Source organism: Hemicordylus capensis, chromosome 10, assembly GCF_027244095.1.
Source record: "Hemicordylus capensis ecotype Gifberg chromosome 10, rHemCap1.1.pri, whole genome shotgun sequence".
Lineage (NCBI taxonomy): Eukaryota > Metazoa > Chordata > Lepidosauria > Squamata > Cordylidae > Hemicordylus > Hemicordylus capensis.
In genome coordinates, this window is record NC_069666.1 from 9,554,711 (window position 1) to 9,577,233 (window position 22,523).

At 46.9% G+C, this 22,523-nt stretch overlaps 1 protein-coding gene across 5 annotated transcripts in view; it reads left to right on the forward strand.

Annotated features, from left to right (window-relative positions):
• Positions 1–22,523, forward strand: part of ARNT2 (aryl hydrocarbon receptor nuclear translocator 2) — a 122,324-nt gene that overhangs the window by 80,259 nt on the left and 19,542 nt on the right. For all 5 annotated transcript variants that reach the window (XM_053272558.1, XM_053272557.1, XM_053272559.1 and 2 more), the window contains exons 10-14: positions 3,232–3,366; positions 6,291–6,365; positions 11,962–12,113; positions 18,073–18,145; positions 19,460–19,583. In XM_053272558.1, coding sequence (XP_053128533.1) covers positions 3,232–3,366; positions 6,291–6,365; positions 11,962–12,113; positions 18,073–18,145; positions 19,460–19,583 — 559 coding nt within the window. The remainder of the gene's footprint in view (positions 1–3,231; positions 3,367–6,290; positions 6,366–11,961; positions 12,114–18,072; positions 18,146–19,459; positions 19,584–22,523) is intronic.

Consider the following 22,523-nt stretch of genomic DNA (forward strand, 5'->3'; position numbering starts at 1 on the left):
GTTTGAGAACTCCGGCTGTAGACCTTTAAAGATCAACAGCAGCTCTTGTGAGAGGAGAGCTGGTCTTGTGGTAGCAAGCATGACTTGTCCCCTTAGCTAAGAAGGTTGCATATGAAAGGGAGACTAGAAGTGTGAGCACTGGAAGAGATTTCCCTCGGGGGATGGAGCTGCTCTTGGAAGAGCAGAAGGTTCCAAGTTCCCTCCCTGGCAGCATCTCCAAGAAAGGGCTGAGAGAGAGACTCCTGCCTGCAACCGCTGCCCGTCTGTGAAGACAGTACTGAGCTAGATAGACCAATGGTCTGACTCAGAATATGGCAGCTTCCTATGTTCCTAATAAAATAAAATACTGCATCAGGGCTTTCTAGAACTCTCTATTCCAAAAGCTCAGAATCACGTATCCAGACAACTGTGCAACTCAGAATCAGGTTTAAAGCGTTCTTAATGTGTGCACCCACCCCTGTCTTCATGGCATTGCTATATGAGAACCAGCATAGTGTAGGGGTTAGTGTTTTGGACTAGGACTGGGGAGAGCAGAGTTCAAATCTCCATTCAGCCATGAAACTCAGTGGGTGACTCTGGGCCAGTCATGTATCTCTCAACCTAACTCTACCACACAGGGTTGTTGTAAGGATAAACATAACCACGTACACCGCTCTTGGCTCCTAGGAGGAGATATAAATGTCCAAATAAAATAAATGAAAGGGCAGGATATAAATGTAAAAACAAATAAAACCCTATGCTGCACTGGCACCTGGTACTGCTTATTTGTTGTAACCCCTGCTAACTTGGCAAAGAGGCACTTTTTAATGTGGTGATTCTCTTTATTTAGCAGGGGGAGAGTAACTGGCCCTATCCACCCCCAGCACAGGACCTCCATTGACTGTTGCTGGTGTCTATCTTATGTTTCTTTTTAGATTGTGAGCCCTTTGGGGACAGGGAGCCATCTTATTTATTTATTATTTCTCTGTGTAAACCACCCTAAACCATTTTTGGAAAGGCAGTATAGAAATCAAATAAATAATTATAATTAAAATTAAAACAACAACTTCGCCTAAGACCAAGCTACAGATTCCATGCCAAGACTTTACATGCAAACAGTGTGTGTGTATATGTGTGTGTGTGTTGTGTGTGTGTGTATAATTTTATTTTATTTATTCAACATATTCGTATACTGCCCAAAATGCAAATCTCTGGGCGGTTTACAACAAAAAGGCATACACCTTAGGAATACATCTAAATATCACCATTTGTGCATCAGTCTTTTCATTCCATCAGTGGTGTAGTTGGCTGGTGTAGTTTGCTTTTGAGGAAGTGTGTGGTATGTGTGTGTTTATTGCAGTTCCAATTGTACTTGAGTTCAAAGCGAAAATTCCAAAGCTGGAGAGAGGGAGGGGGCTCCCACATGATGCAGCTGCCAAAGCAATCCCTTGTCCAGAAATACCATTGTTTTCATGTGGAGCAACCAAACCTCTCTTACATAAGGCATGCTGGGAGTGACGGTGGAGGTTAAAGTTTGCAGTCGGAGAGGAGCAGGTTTACTCGCAAAGGAGTCAGGGCTGCATAAATTATGAACTCCTTTTCCCCAGGAAGTAAACCACCCCACTGGAAACTGGTGACCTTTCTGCCCCTATGATTGGCATCTTGGCACTCTTGCCATCTGGGGATCACAAAAAGGAGGAGAGAGAAACTTTGTGTGTGCTCTCTGGGCCTGAGAAACCACGGTGGCCCTGTGGGATACGGAGGAGAGGTCGCAGAAAAGAGAGAGCTTGCTGCTAACCTGGGCAAGAAAACTGCTGGTTTCCTTATTGCATTTTCTGCTCCCCCATTACATAACCGGGATGAACAACTGTGGTTGCTGCTGACTTACAGCATGCTGATTTTAAGCCGCATGTGCCAGATAGAGGATAGGATAAGGATAGACTGAACCCCCCAAAAGTATAGACTGCATAGTTGTTAGTTGCACTCCTGAATCTTGATCTTTACGTACCTTAAAACAGGGCTACACAACAGAGATGTGCACGAAACAAATTTTTTGATTTGTTTCTAATTCGAATCGAATTCTGGAAATTCATTTTGAATTTGAATCAGGTCAGAAAATTCAATTTGACCCTTTTTTGGCCCATTCTTTAACCAATCAGGGGGCCTGAATGGTTTAAAAAAGGTGCAAACAGCTCTCGAATCGAATTTGGATAGAATTTTGAAAATTCAATTCAAATCCAAACGAATTGACCTTTGAAAGGGGTGATTCAAATTCTAATTGCCTGAATCACACAGATTCGAGCAGAATCTATTCAAATTCGGATTGATTTGCACATCCCAACTACACAATTGCCCCCCACCCCACCAGCTGTGGTTGGACTACAATTCCGATTTGCTCTGTGTGCAGAAGGTTTCAGGTTCTATCCATGGCATCTCCAGGTAGGACGGGGAAAGAGTCCCCAAGGAAAACTCTGGAGAGCTGATGCTAGTTAGTGTAGATAAGACTGAGCTAAATAGATCCAGGGTCTGACTTCACATGAAGCAAGTTCATATGCACATTTGGAGACCGTGCTGAGCTATTCCTCTGTCTGGAATGGCCCCAGTGCTCTGCAACAGTTTACTGAGAGAGCAGTCCATTTCTGCATACAGCCTTCGTCATTTTCAAGTGGCATCTTTATTGGCAGCTGTTAAAGGCCTTTTTGGATTTTGAACAACATTTTCCTTGAGTAAATGATAACGTTTAGAGCAGCTGACATTGTCAAGGTTTTTAAAAGAGTTTTATGCTTGCATTTATGTAAAATGTATTTCCGTATGATATGCCCCTTGAGCAGTGTGATTACAAAATGCAGCCTGTGCACTTTTGCTTTTCTTGTGCCGAGTGCCAGATATTTCTTTATGCTCTCTGTTTTGCTTTGTTTTCATTTTGAACGACTTGACCTGCATTGAAAGGGAAATTGCACTCTGGCTCTCCTGCCTTCCTTCAAATCCAGTTCAAAACCATTTCCACGGGAGTCTCCTTTCCGTTCAAACAGCTCAAAGACAATGAATGTCACATCACTGGCAGTCCCTTGGGACAGAGACCTAGGCCCTTATTGGAACCATAGTCGGGAGCTTCCGTCTTTGTACAGTCTGTGATCTCTTTCAAAAGTTGGCAGTATCCCAGCAGGGCTTTATGGCTGCAAAAAGCAGGCTTTCCCATGTGGTGATGGCTCCTTTCCCCTGTGTTGAGCTTCCCTAATTTACGTCTTTCAGGTGACCAGCTCTCCTGTCTGCATGGACATGAATGGAATGTCCGTCCCTACTGAATTCCTATCCAGACACAATTCAGATGGGATAATCACGTTTGTGGACCCCAGGTGCATCAGCGTCATTGGCTACCAACCACAGGTCTGTCCGTGATCTTTAAAGAAGGAGGTGGGATTTGTTATCTTTATAAGAGGCTGGATGGCCATCTGTTAAGGATTTTGAAGCAGAGGGGTAGGTTACCTTGGCTACAGTTATGGCTGGGGATGATGGGTGTTGTAGTTCAACAACAGCTAGAGAGCCAAAGTTGCCTACACCTGTAGAACATGAACCAGCTGGGCTGGCTGGTACCATCTGAGAGGATGAATGATCATTGTGATTTTTGATAAGCTTCAATAGGGGTGTGCACAAAACCGGTTTGGCTGGTTCAGTTCGAGTCTGAACCGGATTTGAACGGAACCGGGCATGTTTGGTTTTGTGCCACTGAACAACAACACTCCCCCACGCCCCAGCTCACTTCATATTCGAGTCTGTTCGGAGGCTCTAACGTTAAGATTATTTATTTATCTTTAATTTTTTAGAAATTCTCAGCGTAGGGTCCAGTGGGGGGTGCTGGCATGACCGCAGGGTGGGTGTACTTACTACGAATATTCCTATTGGCTTCAATGACTTTACTCAGCAATAGGTTTTGAATCTAGGGGTAGCTGAAGAAACCCAAATCTTATCTTGAGAGACTGGCAAATATCATTTAAAAAATAAATAAATCTGTACCAATTTGGTGTACCACTTGGCAATCAGTGATAATTAGACTTCTCCTCCTTTAGCCTGACCAGGAAAATCTAACAAACCAGATATAGCAGTTGCATGACGTGTTTAAAAACTGGTGTTTGAGGCTCTTTTGAGCTATCTTTAAAATTTCGAGCTATGTTTAAGTGGTGGTAGTTTGCTGGGAATGCAATCTTGTTTGCCCTTGATCATTTCCTTCCTTCCTTCCTTCCTTCTCCCTCACTGTTTCAACCTTCTAAACGCTTCAGACATATCCATTATCTTGAAATAAATTTCCACAGATTCCTCGGTGATTTTTTTGGTAATCGGTTGGAACTGACACCTTCACTAAGCACTGCGTTCACTTCAGATTTCTGTTTAAATGAAAAGTCTTCTCTTGCGGTTGTTTTAAGGCTTCCTTTGGACTTATCTCTGTTTCTAGATCCCCCTGAGGAATTGTACTATGAGGATGGTTGGGGATGACATGCTTGATTCTTGCCCTGTTCAGATGTTACGTTCCACACACATAGAGTCTGTATGTGGTGTGTGCACTTACAGTTATCCACACATTATGTTTGTTTATGATTTTACTTAACACATTTCTATACCACCCCATTTGCAAATCTCTGGGCGGTTCACAGTCTGTGTTCAGCACACATACAGGTGAACCCTGTTATCCATGGAGATTGGGTTCTTGGAGGCTGGGAAATGAGCAAATAAAAGCTTTAAAAATGTGAAATAAAGTGCCCACTGTGCTCCATGGGTCTCCAGCTGTCCAGGAATACCCCCCTCCCCAAGTCCCAAATTCCCAATTTTTCCACGAAAAATTATGGGGTAAGTGCTTTTTAAAAACCATGTGAGCCACAAAATGACTCCTCTCCACAAAATGGTGGACAGAAATAACCTCCAAGGTCATTTTCGGCCATCCCGAAACAATGGATATGTGGGTTTTAACCCTTTTGTATCCACGGATAATGAGGTCAGGTAGCAATTAGGCTCCTATCTACACCCTGCATTTGAGGGGGCCTATGCCCAGGTTCACATTCACAATGCATGCAGGTACAGTCATTCACATGAAAATATGTACATGTGTACAGACACCACTACACACATACGGCGTCAGTTCTGCGTAGGGCTTCTGACTTGGTTCAAATGAGTGTCAATGCATGTAAAGACCACATTGCCATATTCACACATTATATTCAACACTCATACAAAGAAGCCCTGTTCAGGCAAAGCGCCCTACATAGTTACAGGCATTGAAGTGGGTCACTCGCCCTCCTCGATCCCGCCGCTCACAGTTATAGCAAACACAGCTGTAACCGAGAACGGCAAGATCGAAGGGGTGAATGATATGCTGGGATGGGACTTCCAACCCACTTCAGCACTTATAACCGTGAAGGGCACCGTATCTTAATAGGGTCAGGGTGTACAGAGGTATAAATCTGTACATAGGTGTAATATTCACATGTTAGGTTGAACACAGAACAGCAGTACACATCTGATCTGTACCAGGCCTGTACCTGGCTTCAGTTTTAAAATGAATACTTCTACAGTCCTTCACACACAAACTTGTACGAGTGTACAGAACTCTATAATCTCTTACTTCATTATGAGGTCATTCACCCAATCAGAAACTGCGTTCTACCCAATTTTGGGACCTGTTTGTGCTCCCAATTTTCAGTTGTGTGGAAGCAAGGGAGGAGGAAAACCTGGGAGCTTTGCCTTCCTGGAAAAAGTGATTGTGATCCACACCATCACTTCTACCCAGGTTTTCCTCCAACCTTGCTTCCACACAACCGAAAATTGGGAGCACAAACAGGTCCCAAACCCAAGTAGAACACAGTTCTTGATCATGTGAATGACTTCAGTGTCTGAATAGAGCTCATGTGACAGAGGAATAGGGTTTTGTCTGCCTGCCCTGCCTTTTAGGGTGTGTTCATCTCACCTCCAGGACCACTGAGCATCCGCAGTTTTAAACATTATATTTGGACCTGCATGCATAGGCCCAGACTATGAGGTAATTGCTTGCATTTGATGTGGGTTGATAACCATATAGATTGGGCTTACTTCATAAGGGCTTTACATGCATAGGCTTTGTTTGCATGTTGCATCCACATGTGGACATTTGATGGGCCCCATGGCAGGACAGTTGTGCCCAGAGATAGATGTGATTCTACACCTTCAGAGATTCTCTGCATCTTGAAGCATCTCCAAATTGGACCTCCAATGCCTTGAAGAATTTGGAAGCTGGCTCATCATGTTTACCCTTTTGTTTTCCTCTTTTGTCCATGGTTGTCTAGGACCTTTTGGGGAAAGATATTTTAGAATTCTGCCATCCAGAAGATCAAAGCCATTTGAGAGAGAGCTTCCAGCAGGTAACACTTTCCGCGTGAACCCAGTCTCGTTGGTTCTTCCCTCACCGTGCCATTTTCATTAAAAGGCCATTGAGTTATGCCAGGGGTTCTCAGCCGCCAGATGTTGCTGAACTACAAAACCCATCATCCCTGGATACTGTGGCTGGGGATGATGGGAGTTGTAATTCAGCAACATCTGGAGTACCACAGGTTGGGAACCCCTTAGTTATGCTATTCATATATAATATCTGGATATTAAACACACACATTTAAATGTTACAATTATTAGACAGGCTACTCCAGTTGCTGGCTTACTTCCAGATTAAGTTATTGTGCCTGTTCTCAAACATTTGTACTTAGCTGCTGCTATGTTCCTGGGCAAAATATAAAGTGCTGGTTATTGCCTTTAAAGCCCCAAATGGCTTAGGTGCAGGTGAAAGATCTGTCTTCAGGTACCCAAGCAAATCTGGCGGCAACTTGGGGTCGGGCCTTCTCAACTGTCACCAATAGACTGTGGAACATGCTCTGTATAAGAGTTTTGTCATCTTTGGAGGCCTTAGAGAGAGCCATAAAAACCCATCTTTTCAGCCTAGCTTTTGAGAATATTTAAGTGGTTTTAATGCTTTTTAAATGAGTTGGATGTTAATATTTTAATTGCTTTTCTTTTCTGTGCTAAATGGTTTGGATTTGTTGTGAACCGTAACCCTGAGCCATTTTAGGATGAGCGGCATATAAATGAAATAAATACAAAAATAACTCATTTATGTTTATTTTGTTTATTTGATTTATATCCCCCCTGGTTCCAAAGGCTCTAAGCAGTTCACAATGACTCATACATTGATAAGCAGACGATGCAATATGCATATTTAAGGTGACTCCAAAGGGGTAGGTCAAACTTGGCCCGCCAGCTGCTGTTGAACTACAACTCCCATCACGCCCAGCCACAATTTATTGTAGTTATAGTTGAAGAGCAACTGGAGGGGAAGTTTGGTCACCCCTGTCATAAGCACTGATTGGATTTAATGCAACAAGTTTGAGAATCCTATTAATTTCAGTGCAGCTACTCATGACTAACTTAGTCTGCATGCAAGCCAGCGACTGGAGTAGTCTGTCTCATAACTGTAATGTTTAAGTGTGTGTATGTGTGTACACACACACACAATCAATCAGTCTATATGGGGTACCTGAGCTACAGGTTAGGAACATTGGGAGCTGCCATATACTGAGTCAGACTATTGGCCCATCTAGCTCAGTATTTTCTGCACAGACTGGCAGCAGCTTCACCAAGGTTGCAGGCAGAAATCTCTCTCAGCCCTATCTTGGAGATGCTGCCAGGGAGGGAACTTGGAACCTTCTGATGCTATTCCAAGAGCGGCCCCATCCCCTCAGGGGAATATCTTACAGTGCTCACACTTCTAGTTTCCCTTTCATATGCAAACCAGAGCAGACTCTGCTTAGCTAAGGGGACCATTCATGTTTGCTACCACAAGACCACAAGGGTGCACGTGCTATAAAAAGTTGGGAACCCCTGCTTAATTAACCAATGCTTCGATGCCATTTAAATTAGCTCTCTCTATATGTCCGATTTTCAGATACATACAGTGTTGGCCAACGTCTCATTCCAGAAGTCGGTGGGTGTTCTTGTGTCAATTTGAAGCGGACCATACATGCTTAAGCTGGCAATTAACTTGTTTGGAAAATGCCACCCATACGATATAATTGTATGGTTTCACCAAATTGTTTACATAAATCACAGAGAATAAATGTACACCTCCTGAGAATGTTGGCTCTGGATGCCAAGAATTCAAATATAGCACACAGATTGCTGTAGCAGAAGCATGCAAACATATGGAAGCAATCTCCAGTCTAGCTCCACTTCTCCCGCGCACCGCAGGGATATTGTCAGAATTTGGGTCGCTGCAAGACAAATCGATTCCGATTGATCTGCATGCATTTCGCCAAGCCCTTTGACACGTTACCAGTCACACCTTCCAGCTGCCATATTTAATGGCAGCTCATCTTGCTTTCCGCCTGCTGCTGGAATTCAGATTTTCCTCCATCTCTAGCAAATGCTAATGGTAGTTTCTATGGATTGTAGATAGCACAGCTTCCCAGTTATTCCCACCGATACCTCTTGCCAAAAACCAACTTTGCATATTCCATTCGTAGATTGGCAAAAGGGTATGTGGTTTTTGTGAGGATAGGCTTTTCTGAATGGTTATTTGCAATCCTTGCTAATGCTCAATAAAGCTTAGCAAGGACTCCATTCAAATTCTAGATTTGCTTGCATTTCACAGGTGGTTATTATTGTTCTCTGTTCACATGGCTGACATTTCTGCTGTTGCTCGTGGCATTCGTGCTAGAGAAGCAGTCTGATGTAGTGGTTAGGTTGTTGGAATAGGACCGGGGAGACCCAAGTTCAAATCCCTGCTTAGCTATGAAACTCACTGGATGACTTGGCCTATCGCTTCTCTCTCAGCATAGCCTACCTCACAGGGTTGTTGTGACAGCAAATAAACCATATATACTGCTCTGGGCTCCTTGGAGGAAGGTAAAAGGTAAAGTTGTGCCGTCGAGTCGGTGTTGACTCCTGGCGACCACAGAGCCATGTGGTTTTCTTTTGGTAGAATACAGGATGGGTTTACCATTGCCATCTCCTGCATAGTATGAGCCTTGGAGGAAGAGAGAGATGTAAATATAAAAATTATTGAGAGAGAGAGAGAGAGAGAGAGAGAGAACCAGCATGGTGTAGTAGTTAGAGTGCTGGACTGGCTCGGAATCACGTTTCCAGAGAACTGTGCATCGTATTGATTTCAGTGCAAGTACTCATGAGTAACTTAGTCTGGATGCAAGCCAGCGATTGGAGTAGTCTATCTCATAACTGTACCGTTTAAGTGTAAGTGTGTGTGTGTGTGTGTACACACAATCAATCGATCAATCAATATGGGGTACCTGAGCTGCAGGTTAGGAACATAGGAAGCTGCAATATACCAAGTCAGACCATTGATCCATCTCACTCAGTATTGTCTTCACAGACTGGCAGCAGCTTCTCCAAGGTTTCAGGCAGGAATCTCTCTCAACCCTTTCTTGGAGATGCTGCCAGGAAGGAACTTGGAATCTTCTGCTCTTCCCAGAGCAGCTCCATCCCCTGAGGGGAATATCTTACAGCGCTCACACTTCTAGTCTCCCATTCATATGCAACCAGGGCGGACTCTGCTTTGCTAAGACAACAAGTCATGCTTGCTACCACAAGACCAGCTCTCCTCTCCTTGGCCACGGTTGAGTCTTTGGTCAGGCTTCCTTGTTCATGCTGCCGTGCACTTTCCCCTCCTGGATAAGTGGCTGAACATCCAGTCTCATTTCTTGTTTTCTTTTCTGTGGATCTGCAATAACGACTCAGAAAAACCTTTTGCTATGTCCTTGTCCATAGATGCATGCATCTATGTTTTTGCTGCTGAGCACAAGAAATCACAGACACATACACAGAGATGGAGGTGCAAAAGATAGCCATGATTTTTTTCTTCAGAAAATTCATTTGTTTTTCCAGGAGTCTTTTAGGTTAAAATTTGAGGTTCGCCCATCAAAGACCTGGCGATTGATACAGCTTTCCCACAGTGAATGGCTCGGCACCCAGCCGCTGAAAAGTGGACAGTTGAGAATCGCTGACCTTATCAGAAGTGGTTTAGGCAGGGCCCATCCTGGGAGGGATGGCTTGGCCAGTTGCCTGTATCTTCTACAGGGCCTTCACTTCCTGGCATAGATAAATCCATTCACTGGGGTGGGAAAACTAAGCCCAGACAAAATACATGGAGGCCAAGAACAACAAATCCAGGGTTGTATCAAACGTTGCAGAAGATGGCTATCTAATATCCACCAGGAAACTCTACGTCCCAGCATTCAGGCCCAAGTTCTGTTTTATTTACCATCCCACTGTTGGGTGGGGTGCTAGAAAGCTGTTGTTCAAAGGATATGGCTCATCTGATTAAAGCGGGAGAGAGGGAGAGAGAATAAGGTTTATTTGAAAGGAAACATTAGCTCTTGGTTTTCACCCAGGCTCCAGATTTAATGTTCTGGGAACTGTAAAAGCATTTTGCTCCTTTCCGCTTGCACCTCTTTGATTGGAGCTGGAGATTCTAGTTCCTCAGTGGACCAAACTAATCAATTCAGAGCAGGGTCTTTTGCCATCTGAACCAGAAGGGTGATGTGATGTGGTGGAAGGGTTCTCAACATTGGGTCCCCAGATGTTATTGGACTTCGACTCCCATAATCCCCAACCAAAGGCCACTGGGGCTAGGGATTATGCGAGTTGAAGTCCAGTAACATCTGGGGACCCAACTTTGAGAATCCCTGGCTGTGGTGGATAGAAGTCTGTATCTGGAGCAGAGAGACCTGAATTTAGGGTTGCCAGCCCTCTAGGGTTGGCCTGGAACCCCCAGGAATTGGCATCTGGCTCCAGTGACTCCGGAAACCAAGCCTGGAGATTTAATTGTGCAATGTTGTGAAAAGTATTGGAAAAAAGTTGGGGCAGGGGGAGTCTCCGGAAATAGCGTGAATCAGTGTTGGCACCCCTTTTGCCAGCCTTCCAGGGTTGGCCTGGAATCTACAGGAATTGGCATCGCTCTCCAGAGGACACTTGAAAACGAGCCTGATTTTAATGGCTTGAGGTTGTAAAAAATACTGCCTGGGGGTGGAGCTGGAGGCAGGAAATCTCCAGCAATAAGTTCAGTCAGAGTTAGCAACCCGACTTGAGTTCAAAATTCCTGCTCCGCCATGAAGCTTAGTGGCTTGCGGCTTCTGAGTGTGACCCATCTCCACACAGCCCTGTGAGAATTAAAAGGGGTCACCACTTAAGTTCCTTGGAGGCAGGACCAGATGCATATCCAATAACTCCTCCCTCTGAGGAGGTACATTCCCTTCTGGAAAACAACAGGGGAGAGGCATTTAACTACACAGTACTAATGGAGGAGAGAGAGGACCTCACAATGGGGAACCAGTGGCCATCTTGGGAGAGGGGCTGTCCCCAGTGTTGCCTGTCACCAGGATTCCCAGATGTTGTTGACTACAACTCCCATCATCCCCAGCTGCTTTGGCTGGGGATGATGGGAGTTGTAGTCAACATCTGGGAATCTCTGTGACAGGGAACACTGGCTGTGTCCCAAGGCAGTCATGTCTCACAGAGGTATTGGCCTGAATAATTAAAAAACAGATGGACTCTACTATTCCTATGAATACATGCAACCATATTAATAGCTGTTAAGTTAGCTGTATATCAAAGAATGTCCCCACCAACATCTCCAATCCAAAGGAGCCATTTGTGTGTGTTTGTTTAAGGGCCCTGTGCCCCCTGCCAAAGCTTTTCTCTGTAGTGTTTGCTGCTGTACTTCCCACTGCTGATGAGGTAAGCCACTACTCACTTCCAAAGCGGCTTGCCTCATCAGCTGTGGGATCTGCAGTAGTGAGAATTACCAAACAGGAGATGTCTAGCTGTGTTTAGGGTTCCTTGCTGACCACATCGACTTCTGCTTTGGATTGCGGCCTGTAAGTGGAACCTTAGCTGTGTCTCTTGATCATCAGTGTTGCCTTTTCCTGTCCCTGACTCTTGCAATGGCTTCCACAGGTGGTTAAGCTGAAAGGCCAGGTTCTCTCGGTGATGTATCGTTTTCGGACCAAGAACCGGGAGTGGATGCTAATCCGGACCAGCAGCTTCACCTTTCAGAACCCGTATTCGGATGAGATCGAGTACATCATCTGCACCAACACGAATGTCAAGTAAGTCTGCCTCCTTCAGTTTCCCAGCAGCCCCTGCTCCCCGATTTATCTACAGCAAGCAACAGGAGCATGCATGCATTTGGGCCGACGTGTTCTAAGGAGGCGGGATGCCCTGGGCCCCCGGCCTGTCGCCCCGCCCACTCATCTACCACCTCCGCGACGGCCCCACAAAGCCCACAGACCCATGTACGGCTCGGCTCGCTGAGCTATGCCAACCGTGCCACTTTGCCTCCTCTTCTTCCGCCTGTCCACCCACCACTGTTTCCCCGCCTGGATGGGCTCTTTCCTCTCTTGCGCATACGCGAGCCTATGGAACCATCATATTTCCAATCATATTTCCAATAGCCACATATGGCTGTGAAACTTGGACTCTGAAGAAGGCAGATAGGAGAAGGATGGAGGCTTTTGAGATGTGGTGTTGGAGGCAACTGTTGCGTATCCCATGGACAGCGAGAATTATGAAGAAGGACGTTCTCGATGGAGTTAAACCAATAATATCGCGAGAAGCTAAGATTACTAAAACAAAGACTGGCCTATTTTGGCCATGTCATGCGAGCTGACTCGCTCGAAAAGACAATTATGCTGGGAATGATCAGCGGGAGAAGGAGACAGGGACGGTCCTGTACTCGGTGGCTGGATATTATAAAAAAACCACACCGGAATGACTGTGGCGGAATTAAAGGAAGCTGTATGAGATAGGATGGCATGGAGTGTAGTGATCCGTAGAGTGACTGAGAGTCGGACACAACTGCACGGAGAGAGAGAGAGCTCCGTACCTCTGCACCTGAAAGCTCTTCCCAGCAGCAGCGGCCAGCACCTCCTGCCGTGGAGGATCTGACCTCCGGACAGGTGAATGGCCTCCGCCAACTGAGTGTGGAGCCGATCCTCTGCCGCAGCGGGTGCTGGGCAGCGCCCACTTCAGAGCTTTCAGGTGCAGTGGCACGGGAGATAAGCACCGCCTGATTTACACCTAAAGGTGCTTTCCGCCCTCCTAGCCCCCAGTGGCGCCTGCACCAGCGGCCACTGACACCCCTGTACTTCAGTAACCTTGTTTTCAGTTTAACCTTTTGGTTTTAACCAGCCTTCCGACCCTCTTCTGCCTCTTGGGGTTTGAGTGACGAAACCGCATTTTGTCTCGTTCTGTCGAAATTCTCTCCTAGTCATCCGTCTCCCTAATGTATTTTCTTCTTCCCAAAATAGTTGTTGTGCCTGCTGCTTTTATAGTGTGCTTTTAGCGCTGTTGTAATCTTTTTTTTATGGTTGCTGTTTATGAGCCACCTTAAGGGCCCGAGCTGGGTCAGAGAGGGGTGAGACGTTTTCAAATAAATACATGTCTTCTCCACGTGGGCGCGGAAAAGAGTTTGCTCTCCCAAACTAGCTCCTGTTCCTCGATCGTCCAGAAGCCTCCAGAATCTGGCCTTTAAACTAAACGCTGTTGGCTGTTCTGCCAGCATCTCCTTTTCAAGAGGGCCTATTGCACTGCGGTGCACTCAAGAGAAAAACAAAATGGACCTCTGGATCCTGTCACATCTCTCCTTAGCCAGTTTAACAAAACAAGCCTCTTTTATTGCCCTAATATGGCCGCTAGCAGCTGCCAGACCCCCTGCTAAGACTTTGTTGTTAATCTCTTTTAGGGGGAAAGTATTGCTGAAGAGGATATGACTTCCCTCCTCCTTTTTTGGGGAAAGATGCTAAGCAGTGGCGTTGTAGAACAAACAGGGGATAAAGCTTAGAAGGAGTTAGCATGATCCTTTTAATAGATTGTTTTCCTGTTGAGGGCTCGTGTTAGGAAGCTTGTTATGGAGAGAGTTATATAGGAAGCTGCCTTATTATACCAGGTCAGACCATTGGTCCATCTAGCTCAGTATTGTCTACACCAGGGATTCTCAATGTTGGGTCCCCAGATGATACTGGACTTCAGCTCCCATAATCCCCAGCCCCAGTGGCCTTTGGTTGGGGATTATGGGAGTTGAAGTCCAATAACATCTGGGGACCCAACATTGGGAATCCCTGGTCTACACTGCCTGGCAGTGGCTCTCTGGGGTTTCAAGCAGGAGCCTTTCCCAGTTCTTCCTGGCGATGCTACCAGAGATTGAACTTGGGACCTTCTGCATGCAAAGTGGGTGCTATGGCCCTTCTTAACATAGGAAGCTGCCTTAGGAACATAGGCAGCTGCCATAGACTGAGTCCGACCATTGGTCTGTCTAGCTCAGTACTGTCTACACAGACTGGCAGCAGCTTCTCCAAGGTTGCAGGCAGAAATCTCTCTCAGTCCTATCTTGGAGAAGCCAGAGAGGGAACTTGGAACCTAGATGCTCTTCCCAGCGCGGCTCCATCCCCTGAGGGGGATATCTTGCAGTGCTCACATGTGGTCTCCCATTCAAATGCAACCAGGACAAACTCTGCTTAGCTAGGGAAACATGTCATGCTTGCTACCACAAAATCAGCTCTCCTGCCTTAAATGGATGGGGAAGAGCTCACTCGGGGCTATCCAGGGCCTGGGCATGGGTGAATAGGATCAGGGCTCTTCCAGAGCCTGAGCCACACTCCACTGCAGGCTTCGGCGGCCTTTATCATTGGCGGCCCGGGTTCTTTGAATCTGTTCGCACAATAGTTGTTTAGAGCCCAACCAGGTGTATGCTATAGAAGTCAGTGTTGAATCACTCTCTTGGGGTGAAAAGCTGCATTGGAATGGTCAGGGGAGAGTTCTTTTGCAAAAACAACCTGTCGAGGGTGCTTCATGATGTGGGCCAGTGTTTGTTTTGATACAGCTCAGCCTTCCAGCTTAAAGCGATCAACTTTCCAAACTTGGTTTCGGAGTGGAACGGCAGCTGAACGTTGGGTTCAAATGTTCACTTCTTTCCTTGCCAGCAAAATAAATAGAGAAAGAAGATCGTTTATTTTGGGCACCCTTGGCCAAAAAGAATTTCCTGGAGAAGTGAAGCGTTGAACGTTTAGCATTTGTGCTCCAAAGGAAAGTCCTGCGTTCAACTTTGCCTTCCCGCTGCCTCCCTCCATGATTACCTTTCCTTGACTCAGGAAAAGAAAACGTGGGCATTGGCTTCCTTGACAGGTTGAGCTGTCTGTCAGTGCCTGAAGCCTTGGAGAAGCTGCTGCCTGTCAGAGTAGACAATAGGCGGACCTCAGAAGACCATATTGAGCTAGGAGGGGAGCTGGTCTTGTGGTAGCAAGCATGACTTGTCCCCTTAGCTAAGCAAGGTCCGCCCTGGTTGCATATGAATGGGAGACTACATGGGTGAGCACTGGAAGATATTCCCCTTAGGAGATGGGGCCGCTCTGGGAAGAGCATCTGCATGCCGAAGGTTCCAAGTTCCATCCCTGGCCTCTCCAAGGTAGGGCTGAGAGAAACTCCTGCCTACAATCTTGGAGAAGCCACTGCCAGCCTGTGTAGACTATACTGAGCTAGATGGACCAAGGGTCTTACTCAGGATATGGCAGCTTCCGATGACCAGTGGTCCGACTTGATATAAGGCAGCTTCCTATGTATCCTATTACATTAATTGATTGATTGCTCAGTTGAAGGACATGCAATTAATCAACCAAGCTTTCTAAAATTGGGTAACAGCCCTAAAGTAACAATTGGAACTGAGGAGAAAGATGGCATTGTATGAACCAATCTTGCAGGTTCCAAGTAAATTGCCGCCATCCATTTCCCTCATTGCCAAAGCACCTGACACCAGACACAGATCCCGTGTACATTTAAGGGATGTATAGAGACATTTTTGACAGTTTCCTCTCCCTCCTTTCTGATCCATTTTGCCTCTCTCTCATTGAATGTGTCAGCTTCCTTTGAAGTGAACTCGGTTACTACTGCACATTTTAAATTTATTTCCAGGATTCTCATAATTGGATTAAGGCTACCTCCTGCTGGGTGTACTTATGCATTCAAATGGCTTGATTTTTCTTTCCTTCCAAGTCGGTTTCAAATGAGACTCCAGGTAGCGGTAGTTTTGAAATTACATGTAGGAAACCAGCAGTATGTCTGGTATTTTCTTTGGTATGGGCCTTAAGTGTGTTTTTCTTTCACTTGCAAAATTATTTCGTTGCTGGAATATTTATCTGCCGGATGCAGGGTGATTAACAGGAAGAGAAGATTAGTGTTGCTTGGGCCCTGTGGCTGCAAACACTGATATATTTGTGGTCGTAAAGTACTGTGGACTTGGAGGTGTTTTCCACAATAAGGTCATAATGTTTAGTGTAGGTTCAAGATTAAAGGAGTAGAATCCTTCCTCATTTATTATTATGGTTATAAGCAGAGGTGGAGTCACCATTGTGCGAATGGGTTCAGAGAACCCAGGCCGCCAATGAAAAGGGCCGCTGAAGCCCGCAGGAGGGGCGTGGCCTCGGGCTCTCCCTTGCTGGAATTAGAGAAAAGGAAATAAAGGCTGTAAGGCAGCAAAACGCTGCCTGAAAAGGACAGGGGAGAGCTCGCTCGGGGCTCTTCCGGAGCCACGCCCCATACACATCGCTAGAGGGGCCGCTGGGCGGGGCCAGACCCCGGCCACCGTTCGGCTGGCTCTGCGCCTGGTTATGAGTGATCTTCACTATTTTCCAAGCCTTCCATGCGAGAGCCATTTCCCTCTGTGCTGACCTCCACACAGTACTGTACTTTTCTCAGTGCTGGCGTGGGGCGGCCTTTAGGAGAGATGGTGTCTTCTCTCAAGAGCTTTAGGAAGAAGGCGCTGCGAAGGGCTACACTTCCCAACACTCTGTGCATGCCTCCCAAGATGACGCAGGGACTCAAGTGGGCTCCGTTTCCCTTAAAAGGAGACCCCACCCCAACGAGCTGGGCAGCCCAGTGGAAATGGTCTCATCCTCCTGGTGCCAGGGGGACTGTGCAAAGTATTCTGCTTTGGCCGAAGCATCGCACAGGCCCAAGAGACAGTGAGTCAGGGAGCCACACTTAGGGTTGATGGGACTCCACGGGCTCCCTGGCCTTACAGTGAGGAAAACTGTTTGAAATAGTGGAGCATAGGAAGCTGCTTCATAGCGAGTCGGACCATTGGTCCATCTAGCTCAGTATTGTCTACACCAGGGGTTCTCAGCATTGGGTCCACCCTGGTTGCATATGAAAGGGAGACTAGAAGTGTGAGCCCTGTAAGATATTCCCCTCAGGGGATGGGGCCACTCTGGGAAGAGTATCTAGCTTCCAAGTTCCTTCCCTGGCATCTCCAAGATAGGGCTGAGAGAGAGTCCTGCCTGCATCCTTGGAGAAGCTGCTGCCAGTCTGTGTAGACAATACTGAGCTAGACAGACCAATGGCCTGACACCGTACATGGCAGCTTCCTATGTTCCTAAGGTCCCTGGTTCTCTCCCTGGCAACATCTCTAGATAGGGCTGGGAGCGACTCCTGCCTACAACCCTGGAGCAGCCGCTTCCAGTCTGTGTAGACAAAACAGAAAGCTGTAAGTGCAAAAATGGTATTGCCCATTTTCTCTCTCTAGGCGGGTAGACACTGCCAGAAATCTGTCTCCTGAGATGGTACCATTGGCCCAAATTGGTGGGCCTGGCTGAGGGACTCTTGGGGAAGCCATGATCTCTCAACTCCCCTCTCTGTGCTGGGTTCAGGGGGGGCAAGGGGACCTGGACTAGGAAGCCGGCCACCTGGCAAGGAAGCCGGCCACCTGGCAAGGCTCCTTGCCTTCAGGATTGTCGTTCCAGTGACTCCTGGCGTGGCAACACAGGAGCAGCAGATCCTCCTGTTGTATCCGAATTATGTATCCTGAAAGCGACTTCCACTTCCAGTCGCTTTCTCTTGTTCCTTCCCCAGCCCAGGAATGTGGTGCCGCATCGCCGGCAGGTTCTGAAGCCACGTGGCTTGCTGGGCATAGTTGCCAGGTCGCAAGCCCAGTAGCCTTCCTCTTTGTTCTACAGCCCTGCAGACTCGGAGAACTGTGCAGCCTCGGCTCCTCTAACCAATGCTCTTTCCTGTTTCCAGGCAACTTCAGCAGCAGCAAGCGGAGCTGGAAGTACACCAGAGAGATGGGCTGTCGTCGTATGACTTATCTCAGGTGACATACCTGGCTGCTTGATCTCCTTTCATAGCTCCAGCCATAGAGAGTCCCCTTGACGTTGTTGGGTTCACACCTGGCCAGCCAAAATTCACTACTGAGTTGCTGGGAGATTTAGCAGTAGTTCCTCAGGGACTGGTTCCTCTGAGATGCTTAAAAAAGAGCATTAATGGTTTGGGGATAGAGTGGACCTATTTTAGTCCTCCCGAGCAGAAAAAAATAGGCTAGAATGTCCCATGCTCCCTTTTTTTCATACAAGGAATGAAGGCAGGAGTTTTCAAAGTTGGGTTCCCAATGTTGTAGGACTACAACTCCCGTCATCCTCAGCCACAGTGGCCGAAGGCTAGTGGGACTATAACTCTCATGGGATGATGGGGCTAAAACTCTCATCAGCCCAAAGTCCATCGTGGCTGAGGATGATGGGAGTTGTAGTCCAACAACATCTGGGGACCTAACTTTGAGAATCTCTAGATTAGGATATAGCCCTTCCTTTTCTCTCAGCATGCTGGTGACGCTGTAAGGAATAGCAGTAAATAGATTTCAAGATCAAATCCTTGTTTAGACACTGAAGCTTGCAGAACTTTATGTAGTGCAGGCTGAGACAAACCTTCAAGAATGCACCTGATATATATAATTGTTTCACCCCTTTTGGGAGCTGGAAGAATATTTCTCACACATGCACACACGTTGAATCACTGATACGTTTCACACAGGATTTGCTCAGCACACACAAGACACAGTTTGCATGGTGCCCAGCATGTCTGCTTCTGAGGCCTGGTCACGGCCACCACCTCATGGACGACCTTATCACAGGCCTGAATGTCTGGACCAGGCCGTTAATGAGAACTAGGCATTTAAACTACTCCTCTTAGCTTCATTCTCATGCTGAAAAGAGAGATGATAAGCGATCCCCCCAAAAAAGGGAGTGTGAAGGATCCTGCGTTTCAGAAGGACACTCTACCCAGTACTTTTCTGCCTAGGAGGACTGAAGCACCTACTCATGCTGAAAGGGAAAGTGGCAGATGATTAGGAACCAGAACAATTCTAGACTGCAGTGATAGTGATCCATCTTGATTTGCCTACAATCTCCTCCTCCAACTAGCATCCCTCAGAGCACGGAGCCAGGTCCCCGGAGCTCCTGGTTCAAGCCTTGTGGTACCAGATGGTATCAGGAGGCGACCGAAATGCAGGAGTGCAGAAGTGAGGTCTATTTGTGACTGAACTGAATCTGAAAGGTAGCAATTGCTATGTAAAATGGCGGGTGGCTCCCCCATCAGGGATGTGTGACTTGCTTTTCTTGGCCTCGCACGATAGGTACCAGTTCCAAGTATACCGTCCAACGTTCATGAGGGTGGGAAGCCAGTCGAGAAGCCAGACGCCATCTTCTCCCAGGAAAGAGACCCAAGGTTTGCAGAGATGTTTGCTGGCATCACGACTAGTAAGTGGACTTCTCTGCCATTAAAAGTTGTGTTCTTCATCATAAATGTCTAACAAGCTGGTATTCAGCATTGTTGTGTTGTGGACTGCGTGCGCCTGTAGTTGTTTTCAAAGAAGACTTCTGCATGGGCAGTGTTTCCTATTATCACAAACAGACAGACTCTCCGTTCTGTACATCGTTCTTGGTCGTCCCCAGAACTTAATTCGTGCAGAATAAATTATGTAACCTATTCAGAGTTGCCTGACAAATTCGCTTCTCTTTGGGCAAAAGCTGAGTCGCCTGTGAGCTATCTCTTCCATCCCCCTCCCTTTAAAATAAAAATAAAAGTGCATGCAGCTTTGGAGGTGCTTCTGAGTACACAGTGCTGAATACGGGCAACAGGGTGAGGCTGTTTGCGAGCTTCCCAAAGGCAGCCTTGTGGCAGGGAGCATGAATTGTCCTCTCTGCTAAGCAGGGTTTGCCTTGGTTTGCATTTGAATGGGGGACTACATGGTGCAAGATATCCCCCCTAGGGGATGGGGCCATAGTTCAGTGGAAGAGCATCTGCTTTGCATGCAGAACGTCCCAGGTTCAATCCCTGGCAGCATCTCCAGGTAGGGCTGGGAAAGATTTCTGCCTGAAACCCTGGAGAGCTGCTGCCAGTCAGTTCGGACAATACTGCGCTAGATGGACCAGGGCTCTGACTCTGCGGAAAGCAGCTTCCTAGATCCCTGTGCAAATCTATGGTTAACAACCCTGCTTTGCACTGTGTTCATCCAAAACCACACCCGGCCAGTATCAACCATTGCTTTGCAGATCAGTTTTACAATATTACTGAGTAGCAAAGGAAGTAAATTTAATAGAAGATAAAACCTCAGGACTTGTTTTCTCAAGCAGTGCATGTCAGCATGGTTGATAAATGGACAGCAAGTAGCGATTCCGTCAGTAAGTCGGTCTTGAGTTTTTTTACAATCTTTTCTTGCTATTTCTTCCAGATGTATTTTAGGGTCACAGTTTAAGCGTGTCCTCCTGTTTTCCTTCATTTATTGTTTCTAACCTTCCCTGCGGAGGATGAAGTTCTTGCATTTGTTTTGAATTAATCATCATGCAAATAGCTCTAAGCGAAGGTAGAGACATCCCACTGCTGGTGGGGTGCAGGGTGAGACACCCCCCCGCCAGGGCTCTGTTTTAGGAACAAAGCAATGTTTTCCAGTGGGGAGAATGACTTTTCAGCAGACTTTGTCGGTTCTCCCTGAGGCTGAGGGTGTCCCTTCTTCTCTTGCTCTTCACCCCTCTCTGACCACCTGCGCTTAGCAAAGTTGACCTGGGAGCAGTGTCCCCTGCAACAGGGTTTCCCAGATGTTGTTGACTACACCTTCCATCACCCCCAACCAAAGGCTATTGCTGCTGGGGATGATGGGAGTTGTAGTCAGCAACATCTGGGGATCTGTGTTAGAGAGAACACAGGCTGTGGGGCTGCTGTAAGCCAGCAAGGGTCCAACCCCAAACAGGTGCTTATGTTGCCCTAAGAAAGAACATTTGCTATATTTTTGACCGCTTTACAGACTGTCTGTCCAGCTGCTCTGAAGGATGGCTTTAGGCTTAAGAGTTTGCCAGGCTTCCAGACTTGGGGATGGGGCCATAAATCAGTGGAAGAGCATCTGCTTTGCCTGCAGAAGGTCCCAGGTTCAGTCCCTGGCAGCATCTCCAGGCAGGCCTGGGAGAGACTCCTGCCTGAAAGCTGCTGCCAGTCAGTGTAGACAATACTGAGCTAGATGGACCACAGGTCAGACTCAGTAGAAGGCAGCTTCTTATGTTCCTGTGCTACTTCCAGACCTTGTAGGTAGATTATGGCACATTTGGGTGTGGGGCCGTGGCTCCGTTGTCAGATGTTGTCTCTGCATGCAGAAGGTCCCAGATGGCAGCATCTCCAGGCAGGGCTGGGAGGGACTCCGGCCTGAAACCTTGGAGAGCTGCTGCCAGTCAGTGTAGACAAGACTGAGCTAGCTGGACCAAGGGCGTGACTCAGTCTGTAAGGCAGCTTCCTATGTTCCCTGTGTGCTGCAAGGCAGGATTTGATCCTGATTTTCAAACCTGGTTTGCCCGACGGTCACAAACCATCGTTTGCTGGCTTTCGCTGTAACAGCGAGCTGGGACTTGCCACAGGCCCAGAAGTAATTGGGGTGCATGAAAGGAGGAGATGGGCTAAGAACCAGCATTTCCTGCACGAGATCTTTCTTTTTTTCTCTCTCTCTCTCCCCGCCACTTTGGATGCACGCGTGTTTCTTAATACATTCCTTGTATTGCTTTCCTGTGGCAGGGTACAATCAGGGGTTTCAGGAAGGAGTTCGGTTTTTCCCCTTAGATGATAAAAAGGAGCCTTTTTCACCCAGATGTGATCCGAGAATCTACAAGCCAGCCTGTCGGTTGCGTGCAGGCATCTGCATTGTGTTGATCTTGGACCTGTTCCTTTGGTTCCATTTGTGCACAGAGCAAGGAGCTCAACCAGGAGAGACGATCTCAGCAGGGACATTGGCTTAGCCGACGTCAAGCACGTACCTGAGTAGGGAAAAGCTCTCCTGTTGCTACAGCCGTGCGCTTATAAGCAGGAAGTATTACAAGAGATAGAGAACCAACAAGGATGCACATCTTTCTAGGTCAAAAGTTTGGAACTCTCTGAGAGTCCACGTTCAGACACAAAAAATCAGAATGATCTCCCCCACTTTTCCTTGTCCCTCCTGGAAATAAACAGCCAAATTCCAGAATCAGAATTAGATTTGCTAAATAGCATTCAGTACTTCAATTACCTGAATCCAAGACAGGTTTTTTGGTATTAGAAATGGGAGGGGGGGGTATCATCTTAAATTTCTTTTGAGTAAATATAGGTATAACCTCTGTTTTTAAGGGGGTCGTCTTAGTTTTGAGTTCTAAAAGTTTGAAAAACGGGGGTTGGGGGGATCC